The 18934-nt window shown below is 39.5% G+C and overlaps 1 protein-coding gene across 1 annotated transcript in view; it reads left to right on the top strand.

Moving 5' to 3' along the window:
- The window catches only part of BLTP1 (bridge-like lipid transfer protein family member 1), a 144109-nt gene that overhangs the window by 78338 nt on the left and 46837 nt on the right, over nt 1–18934 (top strand). Inside the window, exons 45-53 of the mRNA XM_049769935.1 lie at nt 1292–1998; nt 2355–2600; nt 3071–3164; nt 5617–5667; nt 10472–10678; nt 12338–12576; nt 14020–14264; nt 17008–17113; nt 18527–18624. Of these exons, the coding sequence (XP_049625892.1) occupies nt 1292–1998; nt 2355–2600; nt 3071–3164; nt 5617–5667; nt 10472–10678; nt 12338–12576; nt 14020–14264; nt 17008–17113; nt 18527–18624 (1993 nt within the window). The remainder of the gene's footprint in view (nt 1–1291; nt 1999–2354; nt 2601–3070; nt 3165–5616; nt 5668–10471; nt 10679–12337; nt 12577–14019; nt 14265–17007; nt 17114–18526; nt 18625–18934) is intronic.

Below are 18934 nucleotides of genomic sequence, written 5' to 3'. Positions count from 1 at the left end.
GATAGCCTTGTTTTAGGTTTAAATATCTGAAGACTTTCTGATGATACAGCAACATGAATTTGCATTTACTATTTAGAACTTACCCTTTCTGCTTTTCATTTGCTTACTACTAATATTAAGCAAAGACCTTAAGTGGAAGAAAGCACTCTTGGTCTCCTCAGCCATCACTGAATTGAGTGGGAGTTACTTAATTTTTTGGTCTAAAAATATTTGCCAGAACATTAAATCTCCTTAGTCCCTTACTATTCTAAATGTATCGAGAGATGAAAAATACAGTTAAAACTAATACCATGAACAATATAAGTCAACACATTACAAATGTACAAGTTTTTAGGAGACTTCTCATAGAGCAGCTTACAGAGGCCTGGCTTTCCAAGTGGCTGCAACATGGAGCCACTATCTTTTCTGCACCTTAGCTTCATGAGCTACTCTGTCTTGTGGACCCTTTGATTTTCAGCATTTTACCTTATGACTCATTCAAGATCAGAAAGTATCTTCATGAGTTTTTTTGACTCTGATAGTCTTTGCCATTATAACATCCTTGGGTCATCCTCCTTTTTTGCTAGGACCTCTTTCCTTTCTGCCTTTCCCCACTTCTTCTGACTGTGTTAATCAAGAACCATGACAGGTCAAAAAGTAATCATTTCTTCTAAAACCCATTTCTGTTTAATTTCACTTTAGCATTATTTCTTTCCTGTTTGCTGCATTTTCAAGCCTCTGCCCCACTCTTTGAAGTAGCCCTTCTTTGACTTGTCAGTTGTGCTATTGCCAGGATGTAGTACAATGACAGGAATGAAGAGAATACAAGTGTATGCTGACCTGTCCCTTATAGAAGGGTATAGAGATCAAGATAACATCTGCTTACACAGCCACTGTGCTCCTTTACTTTGGCAACTGTTTTTTCACTTGACTAAAATTAAGAACATGTGGAATAAGAGCAGGAAGGCTAAATTAAGGTCCAGCTTCCAACTTTTAAAAGGCCAGGTCAATGAAAAGGCACTTTCAACGTGAAATTATTTAAGTGGCTTATAACATATTTTATGTTAGAGACATTTGTTAGTAAGTTAATCAAGATGTGGTAGGGTGTCTGCCTTGCACCTGCTAACCTAGGACGGAAAGTGGTTTGATCCCCCAGCATCCCATCTGGTCCCCACCCAAGCCAAGAGCGATTTCTGAGTGCATAGCCAGGAACCCCTGGACGTCATTGGGTGTACCCCCACCCCAGATAATTATGCAGTCTGATGAAAAGGAATGAAAACCTTATCATTTTCTTCTGTTTTCACATTTTTAGACAAGGCCATGTGAATCTTCCTCCACTTGAGTTTAAACCTGCTTTAATGTTGGAGACTTTTAGCATTAGTGCTGTAGTGATGGAGAAGTCAGTTTGCACTCCTCAGAACTCGGCCAGCGCCTTTTCTTTTCATGATCTCAACAAGCGCTATTATAATACCTTTCACTGCAACTTCACTATTTCCTGCCAGTCAATAAGCCAACATGTAGATATGGCTTTGGTTCGTCTAATTCATCAATTCAGTACAATGATAGATGACATCAAAGCCACTCAGACAGACATTAAACTTAGTAGATACACAGCTGGATCAGCTTCCCCTACACCTACCTTCAAAACCAGGAAACACCGGGACTTCCGCTCTTCTGACTTCAGTCGCAGCTCTAGAGGGAGCCTTAATGGTGGTAATAGAGTCAACAACACAAAGACTAAACGGACTAACAATGAAAATAACAAGAAGGAATCTCGGAACAGAAATTCTTCAGGAAGACCTGAAAGAAGAACTTCCAAAGTATCTAGAAAAGGTTCCAAAGATGTGGTGGACCACATGACTATTCATATGGATGACTCTGACTCAATTACGGTGTCAGAGCAAAGTGAACCTTCAGCTGAGTGCTGGCAGAACATGTATAAACTGCTCAATTTCTACTCACTGATCTCTGATCCAACAGGAATATTAGAGAAATCTTCAGAGACATTTGGACCTGCAGGTAATGGGTATTTTTAATTTTTAATTTTTTTTGTTTTGAAATAATACTTTTAAAAAGACAAATTAATCTGCCTTAGTAGTATAATTCGATCATTAATCTGCTGAGAAAAATAGGCATCTACCCAAAAGTGGTTTCCATTCTTTGATACTTCCCACAGCAGGCTCTAACTCTCCTGCCTTCAAAGGGACAGAGTTAATGTTGAAAAAGCTACAACTCACATTGTTGGAGAAGAAGAAAAGGGTTGGTTTGGACTGTGAAGGGAAGAAAAGTGAGATGCTATTGTGTGGCCCTTAGATTTCTCTGCTCTCTAATCTAAATCCCCAAATCTAAATCTCTTATTCCACTGCTTCTCATAGGTGTTCGCAGCCCTACAGAGCCAACATGCAAAGTGGTTTTTGAGAATGAGCAAGATAGTAACAGTTTGACTAAGCCACAGAGAAAGCGCAGCTTGGTAACTTCAGACCCTCAGCATGTAACTCTGATAGTGTTTGGCATTGGAATGGTGAACCGCACACACCTGGAGGCAGATATTGGGGGACTCACCATGGAGTCAGAACTAAAGAGGATCCATGGCAGTTTCACACTGAAGGAGAAGATGAAAGGTATTGTCTTCTTGTACTAGGCTCTTCTTTTCTGAGAGGTTGAGTCCCTGTATCCTGTTGCTTTTGAGATCCCCAAACCACCAGGCTCTTAGATGCATGAGGGGCTTGTGGCAGCCCAGTGTTGATAATGTATTACATATGTTGATATGAATATGTACAAATAAAAACTTCAAGAAAAAACTTTTAAAAGTAGTTCCAAAACATGGGATCGGTGCCATAGTGCAGCCGTAGGGTGTTTGCCTTGCACGTGGCTGACCCAGGGTGAACCTGGTTTCTTTCCCCTGTGTCCCATATGGTCCCCCAAACCAGGAGTGTCACCGAGTGTGATCCAAAAACAAAGTAGTTCCAAAACAGTTTAACAACTTTTAATATAATGCAGAGTTGCCATTGAATGAATATATTATGGATTCAATGAAACTTTATTTTGAGGTACAGTTATCATATTTACAGAATTTTTTTTTATGTTTAAGATGTTTTACATCAAAAGATGACAGAGACATGTGCCACTGCCCACATTGGTGGGGTTAACATCGTGCTGCTTGAAGGGATCACACCAAATATACAGTGAGTGTTTATATTTATATTTACTGTTTCCTTAAACTTGTTTGGTATCATTTGTAGGGAACTTAAAATTCATTGGATAAATCCATCCCTCTGATTTTTGAGATTTATATACATTATGTTCCCAGATACTAGAATTCTATCATTAGAATATGTTGAATGAAACTTTTTTAGTAAAAATTACTTTGCCTTTCTGAAGTCAATTTACTGTAACCTCCATCTACCTTGCCACACCAAGTGTATTACCAGTACATTGTCAATCTGTATTACAAGAAAATTAAACCGAAAATTTTAGATGGACACATGGGGAGGAAGAAAATTTACTAATTTATATAGCTATAAAAAACCAAATTATAAGCAAAGAATAGAAATGGATTCTTGATTTTTATATTATATAATTACTACTATATTTATATTGGTTTCAGAACATTCTCTTGTTATTTTTGCATTAAAAGAATTTAACAGTAAGCCTAATAGTTTGGGTTAGGTTTTTATGTCGCTTTTTATAGTATCCTACAGTTTACCATAACAGGACTTTGCTTTTGTCTCTTTGCTCTGAATTTTTGCTTAGAAGTTCTGTCCTTGCATTTCTTTAGAATTGTTCAGATAATGATTACCTATTTAACATGATGTTCAGAATACTACCCTGTTGTCAATAGATTTAGCCAACGATAGTTGGGAGCATATAGCTTACTAACCTGCCATCACCAGATTTAACCATTGACTGTTCATACACTTACTTGGCTTCATTCTTAACTTCCTTTCACTGAAATCGTTTTATGCTATAACTGAAAAATGTATTTTTTTAATTTTTTATCCAGAAATGTATTTTGATAATATAGGTAATAGTTGAGGATTTTCTCCCTTTAAGAAATGATGACATTAAAAAAAAAGAAAAGAAATTATGACATTATTGCTGTCTTTATATACTCTAAAGCATTTATTCCTTATATAAAATACTAAGCAGAGAATTGTAGTCAGCATTGTAAAAATTAAGTACTAGTTATAGATGGACTATTTTAGGGTCTAATCATTATATTTTTAAAAATGGATAATGTGACAACTGTCTTAGGGAGCATTTCCTGAAATAAAAATTTAACTCCTTTTTTTTTTAAATAATGTGAATTACAAATACTTCACAGTAATATTTAAGGTATATAGTGACATTGAATCAGGGGTATTCCCGCCATCAATGTTGTCCTCCCTCCAACCTTGTTCCTAGCATCCTCCTCCTTTGCCCCTCAGACTGCTAGTATACCTGGTCCCCTCTGTGTATAGCTTGTTGAAGATTGGGTATTGATTCTGTTGTCATTGACTTTGGTTTGGGAAAAAAAAAAGAAAGAAAGAAAGAAAGAAAAAAGAAGAAACAAGCAAACAAAAAACTGGGAGGAGTTTTTCTAGAGGTTATAAATATCAATTTAAAAAGAAGAGGGCTGGAGTAGTGGTGCCAGCGGTAGGGCATTTGCCTTGCACACGCTGACCCAGGACAGACCAAGGCTCGATCCCTCATCGTCTTATATGGTCCCCCAAGCCAGGAGTGAAAATTTAACTCTTGATGGAGGAAGTTTGGAATTTGGATTTCTAGAACTAAAGAGAGAATATTTCATCATATCAGTCTAAATGTGTTCAAAATCACATTTCCTAAGCAGTCTTTTCAGGAAGACTTTCTTAACTTCAGTGATTTGAGAGAGATCTTTTCAGATCATTTAGTATAGTTGAGGGTGTTACTTTTGTAGCTACCAATGACAAGCTTAACAGCCACTGGTTTTATAGTGTTGTTTTATTTCATTCCCACTACTATTCCATGAGCTAGGAATGTTTTGATTTCCATTTTACACAACAATAAATTGAGGAGCAGAAAGATCAAAGTCTGTATTAGTGCTTAGTGATAAGTGCTGCCTTTTCTGCCCCACTGTGCAGAAAGTCCATGAGGGACTTTGAGTCCATGGTGCCTTGCCAGCTCTAAATTGAAAGGCCCCAGGTTCCTCTGATCTCCCTGCAAGAAGCTGATTTCTTTCTGTGCCCTCTGCATTGTGCTGACTCTCTTGGACCTCTTATCCCTTTTTCTCTTAAAGAGAGAAGGGTTTCGAACAGTCTCCAAACTTGGAAAACAGTACTTATAAAGTATTTAAAGTTGCATACTTGTGTTCTTGCTTTATAAACAAGCACATCCTTAATTGTTTGGTTTTAAAAGTAACTTGTTAATTATTGCCAAAGATTCGAAATGTCAAGACTTACTACATTTATTCCTTTGCTTTATATTTCCAATTTCACTTAACAGGAAATGGAAATCCAAAATATTAGATTTAGCTAAAGACCCTGAGCTTAAAATGGCTGAAAGGGTCTTTGAGAAGTGAGAATAATAAATGCTTTACTTTGACTAAGCATATTGTAAGCTGTCTGCACTTGAATGCTCATTCCTTCTCTGTTCTGCTCCCTCCACCTTCTTCTGTAGGTTGGAGGACTTTCCTACATCTCCTACAAGCACAGCCAAACAGGAATTTCTGTACGTCCTTATTACTTTTTAGACTTTCTGCATGCTATGAATGTCTATAGGTATTAATGTGGGGTTTTTATAGGTTAAAGCTTTCTGATTTCAAGAAAAAAACACAGGTAAGGACCACCTTTTTGGTAATTTATACCTAGTGTCATTATTGAAACATTGTAAAGTGTGTGTGGCTAGTGTTCTTTTGAAGAAATCAAGACTTATCACAAATCCTTGGTAATGTATGATGTGATGATAGGAGCAAAAAGGCTTCACTTCGCAAATGGGTTCACTACCTGAAAAAAATTAAATAAATATGTGGAAAGATCTCAGTGGGATCTTTCTGATCAGATATGGGATGACAGAGTTCATGCGTGCCTTCACTTCATATACTCTCAGATTGGGATCTGATCCATGACATATCTGATATACGACTCTCCTCTCTGCCAAGTGCTGCTTGGTGTGTGGCATAGTACAGGCTACTTCTTTGAATATTTACTATAAAATTTTGAAATGCTAAATAAATAGATGAATTTTGTCCTTATGTTGGACAATGACCATTCAGGGTGAGATGTGCTGTGAGATGGTAATTAACAACAAACCATAGAAAAGTAGCATCACTTAACAGTCTAGTTTTGGGACATTAATCTTTTATATCACTTTATCTCACTTTATCAGTGACTAATTCTTGAATGATTTGCCCTGAAAAGTCACCTGTACCCTTAAGAATGGAGCAATCTCTCTGGGCCCGGAGAGATAGCACAGCGGCGTTTGCCTTGCAAGCAGCCAATCCAGGACCAAAGGTGGTTGGTTCGAATCCCGGTGTCCCATATGGTCCCCCGTGCCTGCCAGGAGCTATTTCTGAGCAGCCAGCCAGGAGTAACCCCTGAGCACCGCTGGATGTGGCCCAAAAACCAAAAAAAAAAAAAAAAAAAAAAAAGAATGGAGCAATCTCTCAAATAGACATACCCCTAACTAATTCAGAAACAGTTGGGGGAGATGGAGAGGGGATAAGAAGCCCCAACTGGAGTGAGGTGGGGGTTGTTGGTTGTTGGTTAGTTGGTTGGTTAGCTGGCTGGCTGGCTGGCTAGTTGGTGCTCGTGTTAGTGACTGTTTCTTTCTTTTTTGTAATAATATCTTTAAGTACCATAAGTACAAACATGTTAGTAGTTGAGTTTCAATTACAAAAAAGAACACCCCCGTTCAACAGTGCAGCCTTCCCACCCCAATACCCCCAACTCCCTCCCTCTCAACCCCCTGCCTGTATTCGAGACAAGCATTCTATTTCTCACACTACCATTGTCATGATAGTTGTCAGTGTAGTTATTTCTCTAACTGAATTCACCACTCTTTATGGTAAGCTTCATATCTTGGGCCAGTCCTTCCAGCCCTCATCTCTATTGTCTCTGTCTATTATTACAATAATATCTTTTATTTTCTTAAAACCCATAGATGAGTGAGACTATTCTGTGTCTATCTCTCTCCCTTTGACTTATTTCACTGAGAAAGATAGTTTCCATGTCCATCCATGTAGAGGAAGTTTCATGACTTCATCTTTCCTGACAGGTGCATAGTATTCCATTATGTATCTATACCAGTTTCTTTAGTCATTCATCTTTTGTCAACAACATCTGGGTTGTTTTCAGATTCTGGATATTGTTAATAGAGCTACAATGAATATAAGTGTGCCTAAGGTCTTTTTGAATTGTGTTTTTGTGCTCCTAGGGTAGATCCCTAGGAGTGGGATAACTGTATCATATGGGAGTTCAGTTTCCAGCTTTTTGAGATATCTCCATATAGTTTTCCATAAAGGCTGGGCTAGACCAGCATGCATCACCTGCCACCACTGCCTTCTGGCCTTGAGGGTTTCTTGTGACAGGTCTGCTGTAAATCTTAAGGATACTCCTTCGAACATAATTTCCCTTTTTGATCTAGCTGCTTTCAGTATTCTATTTCTATCTGCGATTTGTCATTGTGTCTAGAATGTGCTTGGGGTGCTTTCTTCCTGTCTGTTTTAGTTGATACTATTCAGGCATGCAGAATTTGGTTGTATGCAGTCTTTAGATCTGGGAATTTCTCTACAATGATGTCCTTGACTTTTGATTCTCCCTGGGGATTTTCTTCCTGGGTCTCTGGAACTCCAATGGTGTAATGTTGTTTCTGTTGAGTTTATCAAAGACTTCTATTTTCTTTTTCTTTTTTTGGTTTTTTGGGCCACACCCGGCGATGCTCAGGGGTTACTCCTGGCTGTCTGCTCAGAAATAGCTCCTGGCAGGCACGGGGGACCATATGGGACACCGGGATTCGAACCAACCACCTTTGGTCCTGGATCTGCTGCTTGCAAGGCAAACACTGCTGTGCTATCTCTCCGGGCCCAAAGACTTCTATTTTCATCTGTTCATATTCTTTGAGGATTTTTTTCCATTGTCTGATCATTTGCTTTAAGACTCTTTTCCAATCTCTTCTGTTGTATGGAATTGTTATGTATCTCATCTTCCAGCTCACTGATTTTGTCCTCAGCTGCTGTTACTCTGTTGGAGAGGCTTTCCAGTGAGGTTTTCATTTGGTCTGCCGAGTTTTTCAGTCCTATTATTTCAGTTTGGACTTTTCTTATTTCTATCTTCATATCTTCTTGATTCTTTTTTTTTCTTTCTTTTTTTTTTTGGGGGGGGCCACACCCGGTGATGCACACTCCTGGTTGTGCATTCAGAAATCTCTCCTTTCGTGGGGGACCAGGTGGAATGCCAGGGGATTGAATCGTGGTCCATCCTAGGCTAGCACCAGCAATACAGAAGCCTTACCGCTTTGCGCCACTACTCTGGCCCCAATCCTCTTGATTCTTTTGTGGTTTGTTCAGCTTGATTTATACTTTCTTTGATTTCTATGAGGGTTCTCCATATTTCTTCTCTAATCCTTATCTGAGAGGCTAATTACGTGGTTGGCACTTTTCGGGTCATCAGAGCTGCCATCTTCATTCTCTACACATGGTATTGGTTTTTGTTGCTTCCCCATTGTCATGCTTGTAGTGTGGTGTTCTGGGGTTCATTGGCTAAAAGATGTGTGAGGCTGTGAAGTGAAATGACGTGGAGAAGCTGTGCTCCTCTGGCTCCACCCTTTGTGGGCAGAGACAGCCTACCTTTGCTGGTGTGCTCTCAGGAGATCTTCTCTGCTGGGCCTTCTGGTTCTCTTCTGAGTGGGGTGATTATGTCCGCCTCAAGGAGAAGAGTAGAGGCTTTTTCTAGTGACTGTTTCTTGGATGCTGGCTGGATTTCCTGAAAGACTTGTCTAGTGATTTTGGCTTAAAGGACCCTGGCTTCATCCTGCCTGTTCCCTATTTGCAGTCTGAGAAAAATTTCTATCAGAGTTATTTCTGCTCTGTCTCAGGCAGAAGACAATTTCTTTACAACCTACAAGTACTTAAAGATAAAAAATATATTAATTTTTTTCTGGAAACCATACTTTCATATTAGTGTAACTAATCACTGAGTTATCTGCATTGTAATGAAACAAAGGTCAATTCTCCTTGACTTGAACGGAGATGCTTTTTTTGCTTATTTTTGTTTGGGAGTGATACTTGTTGATGTGGTTTACTCTTGGCTCTGTACTCAGGGATCACTTCTAGTGGTGTTTGGTTGACCATCTGGGAATCTGAGAATCTGAGAATAGAAATTGGTTTAGCCACGTGCAAGGCAAGCACCTTACCTGCTATACTGATCAGTCAGCATTTAGTCCTGGGCTCTCTGCTAGGTTGCAGCAGAAGCTAAGAGGTGCTTCCTGTTTTGGTAGCTAAAGGCAACCCCTCTCTCCTTTTTGGTATTTTTGTCAAAAGGGTCAGCATAAGAGGTATATTTGCCATGTGCGTAAGAAAACCCCAGTGTCTTTTAATATTTGACTAAATAAAGTGATTACATTATTTAGCTAGGATGTATATCTCCCAGTTGTGAAGATTTGAGGACAAAACAGGATTGAGATTGACAGCATCATGTGGGACAAGTATGGGGAGGAACTTAAGTTGATCTCTGCCTCTGCCTGCATGCTCTGATGGGAGATGTGAGAGTTGGGAATACAGATACTCAGCCTGTTGTATAGACAAAAGGGTTGCCTTCAGGGCTTGTTGCCTGTACACAGGAAATAATAAGGTAGGAAGTGCCCTTTTGAAAGATAGCTTTTATCTTTTTTTTTTTTTTTTTTTTTTGTGGTTTTTGGGTCACACCCGGCAGTGCTCAGGGATTATTCCTGGCTCCAGGCTCAGAAATTGTTCCTGGCAGGCACGGGGGACCATATGGGACGCAGGGATTCGAACCGATGACCTCCTGCATGAAAGGCAAACGCCTTACCTCCATGGATAGCATTTATCTTAAAGCTATCTTTTTATCATCTGGCCCTACCAATGGGTTAAACTTAAAGCATTGCTCTATGCTTCCTTCACAGTTACACATCAATGACTTACCACATGGCTATCTGTTTGATTCTACATTTGCGTTCGAGGGTTATTCTCTATTCTTTTTCTTCTTTCACAAAATCCAATGAGTACCTCTCAAGGGTTAGGTACTGTTTTAGGCACAAGAATGGTGTATCTGCTTTATATCCAAGCTTGTAAAATTCCCTTTTTTAATTAAGTAGTATTTGTAGTAATAAGTAGTATTTTTCACTGAAAATTGTTTCTTTGCCAGTGTTGAAAATTAAACAAAATGTATATTGAACATCTTCCTAGCTGTTAATTTATATTAGCCTACTAAGTTATTGTTAGCTTAATTTAAATGAGATGTAATATTTTTTCTTTTCATATTTAGTGTTTAAGTTGTTCATCTTTCTCTGTTAATAGAACTGTAGTAAAATGCAGTATTGCCAAGTCGCAGGCCCTCTACAGTGCCCAAAGAGGGCTGAAGACAAATAATGCTGCTGTGTTCAAAGTGGGTGCCATCAGCATCAACATTCCCCAGCACCCTGCCACTCTGCATAGCATGATGGTGCGGAGTTCTCACCAGCTCTCTAAGCAGATTTCAGACCTCATCCGACAACCTTCCACAGCGTAAGTGTCTTCTTCCAATTTTGGGATTTCTCATATTACTTCTGGTCATTCTTAGCTGTAGTTTGGTGGTAGATAAGGGTTACATCTAAAGGTTGACCTACATGGACAACAGGGCAGATAGAGTATTGTCAGATGGGATTGTAGAGGATCACGATGGGCATGATTGAATTGCTATACACTAATGCAGCTATCTACAGCCAAAAACTTTAGTAGACATAATGATTTGTGGACCAGCTCATGTTTACTTTCAACTCATTGTAGAAATGTATGACTGCAGATATTTAAACTGTTGTTGGACCAGGAAGGTAACTCAAAGGGCTGGAACCTTGAATTTAGGAAGCCCACACATGATCTGCAGTGCTGTACAGGTCACTTGAACACCAAGCTAGGAATAGCTCCTAAGCACTCTAGACAAAAAAGTAGACTTTCAGATTAAATATTGTACTTAGAAGCCCTCTGTGTCCCCATGTGTACTTTGAGCATCCCCTCTCTTAACTAATGTATGAGGATTAGGGCAGGTGTGACTTTGCCATATCTATTTTCCATAGCACTTGTACCTGTTCTTGGGGTCTGTCATCCTTGTTGCTGGGTCTACACAGTTTGATTCTATCTATACTGGTCATCAAAACTCATACATGAGGGGCTGGAGAGGTGGCGCAAGCTAGCTTAGGACAGACTGCGGTTTGATCCCCTGGTGTCCCATTTGGCCCCCAAAGCCAGGAGTGATTTCTGAGCACATAGTCAGGAGTAACCCCTGAGAATCACTGTGGTCCAAAAACAAACAAAAAAAACTCGTGCATGCAAATAACTAAAACAAACATGAGAAGCGTAAGATAAATATGTCTTATAATGTCTCCCAACTTTTAAATCTAAGGCAGGGGTCTCAAACTCAATTTACCTGGGGGCAGCAGGAGGCAAAATCAGGGTGATCCTTGAGTGCAAAGTCAGTAGTAAGCCTTGAACATTGGGGGGTGTGACCCAAACAACTAAAACAAAACAAAACAAAAAAGATTCCTCTAGGGCAGGGTCACAAAATGTTGTACGGAGGGCTGCAAATGGCCTGCGGACCGAGAGTTTGAGACCCCTGGTCTAAGGTGAAAAAGCATCATTGTGCCTTTTGAGTGTCCTAAAACTGGAAAGAGTGATCTTTCCAGTTGCCAATATGGATGTTAATCCTGATGTAACATTAATCCATATTGGACTGTGGAATCTAGAACCTGCACATTAGCCTTTTCACTGCTCTCAAAGACTTTTTCCTATAATAATGCGTTGACAGAATGTAGTATTTAAGAATATGATCCTCGAGTAGTTTGACTGATGGTCCTCTAGCCTTGGACTCAATATTTCCTAGCTTCTTTGTTCACTAGCATGAGAAGAATAACACCAACACTCTCATGGTTTTGTGCCTTAAAAGTTAGCTATTCTGGGCCGGGAAGGTGGTGCTAGAGGTAAGGTGTCTGCCTTGCAAGCGCTAGCTTAGGACGGACTGCGGTTCGATCCCCCGGTGTCCCATATGGTCCCCCCAAGCCAGGAGCGATTTCTGAGCGCATAGCCAGGAGTAACCCCTGAGCATCACCGGGTGTGGCCCAAAAAACAAAAAAAAAAACAAAAAAACAAAAAACAAAAGTTAGCTATTCTAATTGTCTTTTTGCTTTGTAGCCCACAGCCTGCAAAAGAAGATATTGCAACTCCTCTGCCATCTGAAAAAACCCCAACAAGTGTTAATCAGACTCCTGTTGAAACAAATGAGTTTCCTCAGCTCCCTGAAGGCTTGGAGAAGAAGCCAATGGTTCTGAAGTTCAGTGCCATGCTGGACGGCGTAGCCATCGGAGCTGCCTTGTTGCCATCTCTGAAGGCAGAGTACAAGATGGGAAGGATGAGAAGTCATGGCATGACAGGTAATATTGGTTCAGTCTCAATAATTTTGTTGTCTGAGAAATATGCTATAATTAGAGGAAAGAACAAATTGATTCTTTCATTTGTACTTTTTGGTCTCTAAGAGATGTTCAGGGGCCTCTCAGATGATTTTTGGTTGACCAAGCCTGAGGTTGCCATGCTGCATGGTTGCTGCCATGCTGGGAATCATCCAGCCACCCTGGTGCTGTGGGGGCTCCAGAGTTGTGCAGAGTTGTGCCTAAGTTGTGTTATTGTGTGGTGCTGAGAATTGAACCTAGGTTGGAGCAAAGAGATGATACAAACAATTTGCATATACCTTTTTATACCCCTGATCTTTCAGATTTTCTCTTTTGAGAGAGATTTTTCTGAATTAGATCTTAGTCAAAAGCACATTCTAAAAGGGAGGGTCCAGATTTCCAGTTCCAGAAACAGACATCTCAGATTCTGGGCTGACAGTAAAATAAAAGAAACTCGTGGTCATTAGTTTAAGTATCTGACTTCAGAGTCAACAGAAGCAGCAAATGAAAATGAAATGTAGTGTCAGATTAGGAAGCTCTGAATAGGTAGACTAAACATATTGTGCTGAATGCAGACAGGTAATAGTGGCCCATCTTAGCTTTTTATTTTTTGGGAGGAGGGGATATTGGGCCACATCCTGCGGAGCCCCTGACTCTGTGCTCAGAGAACTATAGAGGATGCCAAGGTTCGAACCCAGGTCCATCCCAGGTCAGCCACGTTCAAGGCAAACACCCTACCTCTCTGTGCTATTGCTCCGGCCCCAACGTGCCTAGCTTTTCTGACTGATGTTTGCACTCAGTAGTGCTTTTGGTCAGAGTGGCAATAGAACAGGAATAGCTTCCCTAGAGTTTGCAGTGTTAGTGAGTAAACCTGAGAACACAATTATTATTATGTGGAAATTTTTTATTGTATTCAGACCCCAAAACTAACTTACCAAATCATACCAAATAGGTACGTGTTATTTCATGATAGTGGAGCAGACTTTTACTGATGCTACTTATTGTTAAGTTACCCATAAGTTTTGTTGGTGGAAAGGAACAAATTATCACACTTCAGGCTGTATAGAATGGGCAAGAACAACTTGGCTGTAATTGGGCTTCTGCTATTCTTGGTGTCCTCAGGAATACTATGGGAAAATGGCCTGAGTAAAAGGAAGTTGTGTATTTATAGTTGTTGAAACAACTACGTACCAGATTGTGAATATAAATTTTGAGGGTCAATATAGTAAAGCTAAAACTCTTACATACCCTTTTTTAGTATATATTCCCATTACTCTGAAGGTCAAAGTTTTGTTTTGTTTCTTTTTTTTTCTTTTTTTTTTTTAAAGTGCCCTTCTCATCCTTATTGGCTAGGATATTTTTAAACCATGAATAGTTGTTTTTTGTTTTTTATTATTTAAACACCTTGATTTGTTTTGTTTCTTACAGGGGCACAGACCAGGTTTACATTTGAGCTCCCGAATCACAGATTGCGTTTTACCTCTAAAGTTTCTGCCACCGATATGTCTACTATTCCTCCTTCTGCTAGTCTCAACCTTCCTCCTGTGACAATGTCGGGGAAATATGTCATGGAGGAACATGACAGCTGCTCAGAACAGGTGTGGAGCATAGATGAGCTGCCTTCCAAACAAGGGTGCTATCTGCAGGGGAATTACCTACGCTGTGTGGCAGAGGTGAGGATGCTTTCTGTTTACTTATTTAGAAAAGTTTATATATATATATATATAAATATATATATATATTACTAAACATCAAACATATAAATAAACATTAAATATTAATAATTAATATTAAATATTTAAAATTAATATTAAAATATAAATAAATGATATTAATATGTAATTACACGTTATAATAATAATGTTAATAGATATATAATATATAGTACATCATTTTCCCCCAGAATTCTGTTCTGTATCTGATGTATATATTCAGACATGCTTGCTCTGAACTATCTTACAGATAGTTGTATCTGAACATGCTAGGGAGGGAGAATATTGTGTGAATTCATGTTCTGTACTTGGGTTTCCCATTTACCGGCACAGTATTTTCATGGCTCTGTAGGTCACAGTAAGCCATGCAGATCTTTCTGATTAGCAACAGAAATCTACAGGTCATTCAGGAAAGTAAAATTAGTAGTCAGAATGACAAACTAATCTCTTTACTGAGGGAAGTTGAAAGCCATCATTATGCCACACCCAGTGATGCTCAGGAGTTACTCCTGGCTATGCACTCAGAAATTGCTCCTGGCTTGGGGACCACATGGGACACCAGGGATCGAATCACGATCCGTTCTAGGTCAGCTCGTGCAAGGCAAATGTCCTACCACTTGCATCACTGCTCCGGCCGCTATTTTCTCACTTTATTATCTGTACAGATACATATCTGTACAAATGTCAAGATTGACATTTGGATGATTTTTGGATGCAGACATTTTTGTTAGATTTGTGGTAAGCAGGCTGATTGTAATTTCCTGATTTGAATAGGAAGAAATTAAAGCTGAATGAAATGAGGTCATTTTTCTGAATCTCCTACTCCCCAGCTAGCACCCAGGAGAACCCCTTGTCCTCTTTATACCTCCCTTGGTCACTTTGCCAGAGACAAGTACAACCTTGGAGCTGGAGTGGGTAGAACACTTGGCTTTTGTATGTACAGACTCAGGCTCAATCCCTGTCATTCCGTATGGTCTCCTGAGCATGCTAGGAATGACCTCTGCGTGCAGAGCCAGGAGTAATCTCTGAGCACCCACAAACAAACAAAAAAACAAACAACCACAACCTTACCCAAATAGTGTGCTAGCTATTGTTAGAAATGCTACTCTCTAGGGGCCAGAAAGATAGCACAGTGGTAGGGTGTTTGCCTTGCACACGGACAGACCTGGGTTTCATCCTGGTATCCCATATGGTCCCCAAAGCCAGGGTCGATTTCTAAGTGCATAGCCAGGAGTAACCCCTGAGCGTCACTGGGTGTTGCCCCAAAAACAACAACAAAAAGAAAATGATACTCTCTAGACTCAAAAGCATCTATGATAATGCTGTTAGGGTTCTTTGTTCAAGTATTTACAGCACTTAGGGCATATTTAAGTCTGATATGCCTCTTTAAGCTCTGCATACTCAGTACCACACTAAGAGTTGGGATTTCTGTATACAAAGATAAACATCTACCAAAAAAAAAGAGTGTACATGGTTCTAAAAGGCTTATATTTATTGAAAAGATAGATGTCAAGCAAATTTCATTTGTGTTTCCAACTCAAGAATCAGTGCCTTAGACTCTAATGATGCTATTTATGCATCTCTTAAAATAGGTCTTATGTGGCCTGTTAGGCAATTGCTTGCTAATGTAGCTGTTTGAAGGGAAAAAATACATTTTCATTAAAGAAAATAGTGCTAACTCTACATTACGCTCTTCAGTTTTTATCAGCATATGAAGCATTTGCCTCACAAGGGTAGTTCACACTGAACTTTAACTCGGACCTGCTTTCTAGTTAGTTTGTTCAGTAAGTTTACTCCATGTATTTAACCTAGGGTATAGATTCTAGTAAACTCACTGAGAGTGTCTGCCTTGGAAGAGTGTCAAATAGGCTCATGGAAGAGTATCTGTAGGCTTCATGGGCACCAACAGATTTTGGCTATACTATATTAGTACCACCAGATAATGCAGTACCCTGAGGAGATGGAGTATATTTAAAGTACTGGATCATGTCACTTATAATCACTGTTGTATCAGAAAGATAATATATTGGAGCCAGAGCTATAGCACAGAGGTAGGGTGTCTGCTTTGCATGTGGCTGACCCCAGACAGACCTTGGTTTGATCCCTGGCATCCCATATCATCCCCCAAGTCAGGAGCAATTTCTGAGTATATAGTCAGCAGTAAGCCCTGAGCATCATGGGGTGTGCCCCCAAAAAAAACACAAACAAAAAAGATAATAAGGGGTTATGGGTTATCTTGCATCCTGCTTATCCCATTTCACATCTTTTTTTTTTTTTTTTTTTTGGTTTTTCGGGCCACACCCGTTTGCTGCTCAGGGGCTACTCCTGGCTAAGCGCTCAGGAATTGCCCCTGGCTTGGGGGGACCATATGGGACGCCGGGGATCAAACCATGGTCCTTCCTTGGCTAGCGCTTGCAAGGCAGACACCTTACCTCTAGCATCACCTCGCCGGCCCCCCATTTCACATCTTAGCATCACATATAGTAAGTCCCTCTGAGCACTGAGTAGGGACTGCTAAGTGTGCCCGTCCCCTACAACGGGCGAAGCAGGGAAGATTATCTTAAAAGATTTAGTTTGAAATTAGGTTGCATGAAGTTTTGTAATTTATTTTCCAAATATTTTTCATTTTAGGAGTTTCAGTGAGCCAAAGTTACATTAAAGATAAATAGTACTGTGACACTAATATTCTTACTTTGTTTGACAGGTTGGCTCCTTTGAACATAACCTCACAACTGATCTTCTAAACCATTTAGTATTTGTACAGAAAGTGTTCATGAAAGAAGTTAATGAAGTGATACAAAAAGTTTCAGGTGAGCTAGTATCTTATGGTGCAAAGCAGAGGATCACTTCAATTGTCTACATGGCATCCAGGCATTCTTTGCATGAGAATTGATCATGTGGTACAGACAGAATTGTGGAGTAACTTCCTAAAAATGGTTTGTCTTTCCTGGCTTTCCCACCCTATGGCTTTTTTTTTTTTTTATTACAAACATAGCTTTATTTGGATTTTAATCACAAAAAAGAACACTCCCCTTCACCAGTGCAATATTCCCACCACCAATGCACCCCATCTCCCTCTACCCACACCCTCTGCTTGTATTAAAACCAAGCATTTTAATTCTCTCACTCAACATTTTCTTGGTAGTTGTTAGTGTTCTAACTGCACTCACCCCTCCTCCAAGTGAGCTTCATATCGTGATCTGGTCCTTCAGGTCCACATCTCTGGGCATTATTACAATACTGTCTTTTATTTTCCTTAAAACCCATAGATAAGTGAGACTTCTGTTTGTCTCTCTCTCCATCTGACTTATTTCATTCAGCATAATAGTTTCCATGTCTATTTATGTATAGGAAAATTTTATGCCTTCATCTCTCCTGACGGCTGCATATTTCATTGTGTTTATGTACCACAATTTTTTTAGCTATTCATCTGTTGAATGACATCTTGGTTATTTCCAGAGTCTGACTATTATAAATAGTGCTGCAATGAATATAGGTGTGAGGAAGGGATTTTTGTATTGCATTTTTGTGTTCCTAGGGTATATCCTTAGGAGTGGTATAGCTGGAGTTCAATTTACAGTTTTTTGAGGTATCTCCATATTGATTTCCATAAAGGTTTGACTAGACAGCATTCTCACCAGCAGTGAATGAGAGTTCCTTTCTCCTCACATCCCTGCCAGCACTTATTGTTCTTGTTCTTTGTGATGTGTGCCAGTATCTGTGGCGTGAGATACCTCATTGTTGTTTTGATTTGCATATACATGATAATTAATGATGTGAATTTTTTTTTGTTTGTTTGTTTTTGGGCCACACCTGGCGGTGCTCAGGGGTTACTCCTGGCTCTCTGCTCAGAAATAGCTCCTGGCAGGCACGGGGGACCATATGGGACACCGGGATTCGAACCAACCACCTTTGGTCCTGGATCAGCTGCTTGCAAGGCAAACGCCGCTGTGCTATCTCTCCGGGCCCGATGTGAAATATTTTTATGTGCCTTTTGGCCATTTGTATTTCTTCTTTTGAGAAATTGTTCATTTCTTCTCCCCATTTTTTGATAGGGTTAGATTTTTTTTCTTGTTAAGTTCTGTAAGTACCTTGTATATCTTAGATATTAGCTGCTTGTCTGATGGATATTGGGTGAATAGTTTGGAGTCAGATTTTGACAAGTTCTTTTTAACATGCAAAGTTTTTACAATTCTTTGAAAGCATTATTTTACCTCTTTTAGGTGGTGAGCAGCCCATTCCTCTTTGGAATGAACATGATGGAACAGCAGATGGTGATAAGCCCAAAATTCTCCTTTATTCCTTGAACTTGCAGTTTAAGGTACCATGTAAATGTTACTTCTAGACATATTTAAATTAATTAGTGCATACTTGTTATAAAAATAATGTGTATGTATGTAAATAAACCATGTAGAAAATGAAATGAAATATAATCCAATCCACTCTAGAAAAATGTTTTCTCAGGTTTTTGACTCTTCCTTAGGATTTACCTTCATTGTTTATGTATGCATGCATAAAAACATGCATACCCTAGATACCTCCCCATGTCATAACATTTAGAGCCACCTTATCTTCTTGAAAAACTATAGTATTTATAATACATATGTAACCATTTAATTAACCGACTGCTT

Source organism: Suncus etruscus, chromosome 3, assembly GCF_024139225.1.
Source record: "Suncus etruscus isolate mSunEtr1 chromosome 3, mSunEtr1.pri.cur, whole genome shotgun sequence".
In the NCBI taxonomy this organism is placed as follows: domain Eukaryota; kingdom Metazoa; phylum Chordata; class Mammalia; order Eulipotyphla; family Soricidae; genus Suncus; species Suncus etruscus.
This window is presented reverse-complemented; position numbering and strand designations above follow the sequence as displayed.